At 45.3% G+C, this 2,500-nt stretch overlaps 1 protein-coding gene across 3 annotated transcripts in view; it reads left to right on the top strand.

Annotated features, from left to right (window-relative positions):
* Positions 1-2,500, top strand: part of LOC143288956 (monocarboxylate transporter 14-like) — a 37,232-nt gene that overhangs the window by 22,022 nt on the left and 12,710 nt on the right. For all 3 annotated transcript variants that reach the window (XM_076597652.1, XM_076597650.1, XM_076597651.1), the window contains exon 5: positions 1-234. This exon is cut by the window's left edge and continues 806 nt beyond it. In XM_076597652.1, coding sequence (XP_076453767.1) covers positions 1-234 — 234 coding nt within the window. The remainder of the gene's footprint in view (positions 235-2,500) is intronic.

Raw genomic sequence — 2,500 nt, 5'->3', positions numbered from 1 at the left:
GCCCTCGCCGTCTTCCCCAGCCTCCACAGTCTGCAAGGGGTCGGGGGGGTCGTGACCCCGGTCCCTGACCTTGACCTGCTGACCTCCTCGACCCCCGCCCTTGGCCGTGGTGGTGAGGGAGGTCAGTGGAAGGTGATGACCAAGCCGTCCTTTGTCTTCCTCTGTGTCAACCTGTTCCTGTCCAACATGGCCTGTGGCATCCTCAACATCCACCTGCCGGCCTTCTCTCAACAGGTGGGTGTGTGGGGGGGTGGAGTGTGGGTGTGTGTGAGGGGGGTGGGGGTGAGTATTGAGGAGGAGGGGGGGGGTTAAGACAATAAAATGGTTTACTTAATTCCCACCAGTCAGCTTATAGACGTGGTCATAGTTGCGAAACGGCCCTTCTTAGAATAGTGAATGATTTGCTTTCGGGATTTGATGAGGATAAGATATCTGTTCTTGCTCTCTTAGATTTGTCAGCAGCTTTTGACACTATCGACCACTCTATCCTCTTGAACAGACTTAAAACTTCCTTTGGTATTCGTGACACTGCCCTAGCATGGATCACGTCTTACCTGTCAGACCGTACACAGAAAGTGTGTGTAAATGGTAGATAGTCTAGAGTATCTGCCTTAAAACATGGTGTCCCACACGGGTCCGTCCTAGGTCCTGTTCTTTTCGTGCTGTATGCGGCTTCTGTGCCGGATGTCATCAGAAATCATGCGATGTCGCATGAGAGCTTTGCTGATGACACACAACTTCATTAGTCGGCTTCCATAGCTGAATTTGATGCACTGGTGACTCAAACACAGGAGTGCATTGCTGGCCTAAAGGACTGGATGACTCTCAACAAGCTGCAACTAAATGATGATAAGACTGAATTTATGATAACCTGTCCAAAGAAATTTCGTCAACATCCTTCCTTTCCTGACTCTGTTCTGATCAATAGCACACCTGTTTCACTTTCTCCTTCTGTTCGCAGTCTTGGTGTAATCCTAGACCAGCCTCTTTCCTTCCAACAGCACATTTCGAATATCTGTAAAGTTGCCTATTTGGAACTGCGTAGAATCAGCTCTATCCGCCACTATCTCTCAACCGATGCAACTAAGACACTTGTATGCTCTCTGGTTCTCTCAAGATTGGATTACTGCAACTCTCTTTTGGCCGACCTTCCCAAATATCTGTTAGACAAACTCCAACGAATTCAGAATAACGCTGCCAGACGCATTTGCACAGCTTCTAAATTTGACCATGTTTCTCCTCTCTTTCAGTCTCTCCACTGGTTGCCTGTTTCTGATCGAATAGACTATAAGCTATCCACTCTGACCTTTTCTGCAGTCAACGGATCTGGCCCCAAGTATCTTTCTGAACTCATCCATATCTATACCCCGTCTCGCCAGCTCCATTCTTCCTCTGATACTCAACTTCTCAGGATACCTCACGTCAGAAGTAAGACCTATGGACACAGATCGTTTTCTTTTCAATCGCCAAAGACGTGGAACAAGCTCCCTGATAACCTCCGTCATTCTGATTCCCTCGCATCTTTTAAATCTCGTCTCAAAACTCACCTTTTCCCTCAGCAATAAGTTCAATTGTGGCAGGTCCACTTCCTTTGCGTTAGCTGTACTTGGCTATGTGTGTATATATATGTATGTGTACATAACTACATGCATGTATATGGATGTGCATTGTGTGTGCGTTTGTGCTTGCCCATGTGTGCGTATGTGTTAGGGTAGCTGTTAGATACACATATATGTTAAAATGTATGCAGTGTGTGTGTGTGTGTGTGTGTGTGTGTGTGTGTGTGTAGTCACATTTTGGTATGTGTATGTAACATTGATGTAATGTTTTATGTTAACAAAAGCGTTTTTGTAAAGCACCTGGAGCAGATTTCTGGATAGTGTGCTATATAAGTATCCATTATTATTATTATTATTATTGTTAATAAACAGGAACAGAAACGGAGAGAGAAGTACAGGGGGTTGGGGAGAGAGAGAGAGAGAGAGAGAGAGAGAGAGAGAGAGAGAGAGACGAACGTGAAATCAACCAGTATGTGAGTGTAGTGAAATTGAAACCAGCAGCAGTAGTTCAGTTCAGTTCAGTTCAGTTACTCAATGAGGCGTCACTGCGTTCGGACAAATCTGTATACTACGCTACACCACATCTGCTAAGCAGATGTCTGACCAGCAGCTGGCATAACCCAACGCGCTTAGCAACGGTAGGTTAATAAAAAGAAAGAAAGAAAACAAACGAACGAACAACATGAACGAAAACGGGAGGGAGAGGATGATAAAAGAACAAACATTGACACTCTTGACTGGCAAACCAGTGCCAGCACGATAGTCCCCGTTCAGAGCAGCGCAGTAAAATGATACAGTGATAAGAAACTCTAGGACAGTACAAGGTCTTCACAGAAGACATGTTTGGCAGCAGGTAAAAAATGACAGACCCACCAAACTCTGACAAACAAAATGCGTTTCAGATTATAGCACATAGTTCAGTAAAGTTACCCGCCAAATGT

This window comes from Babylonia areolata, chromosome 13, assembly GCF_041734735.1.
Source record: "Babylonia areolata isolate BAREFJ2019XMU chromosome 13, ASM4173473v1, whole genome shotgun sequence".
In the NCBI taxonomy this organism is placed as follows: Eukaryota; Metazoa; Mollusca; class Gastropoda; order Neogastropoda; family Buccinidae; genus Babylonia; species Babylonia areolata.
The sequence above is the reverse complement of the archived record's forward strand: the minus strand, read 5'-3'. Positions and strand labels throughout refer to the sequence as shown.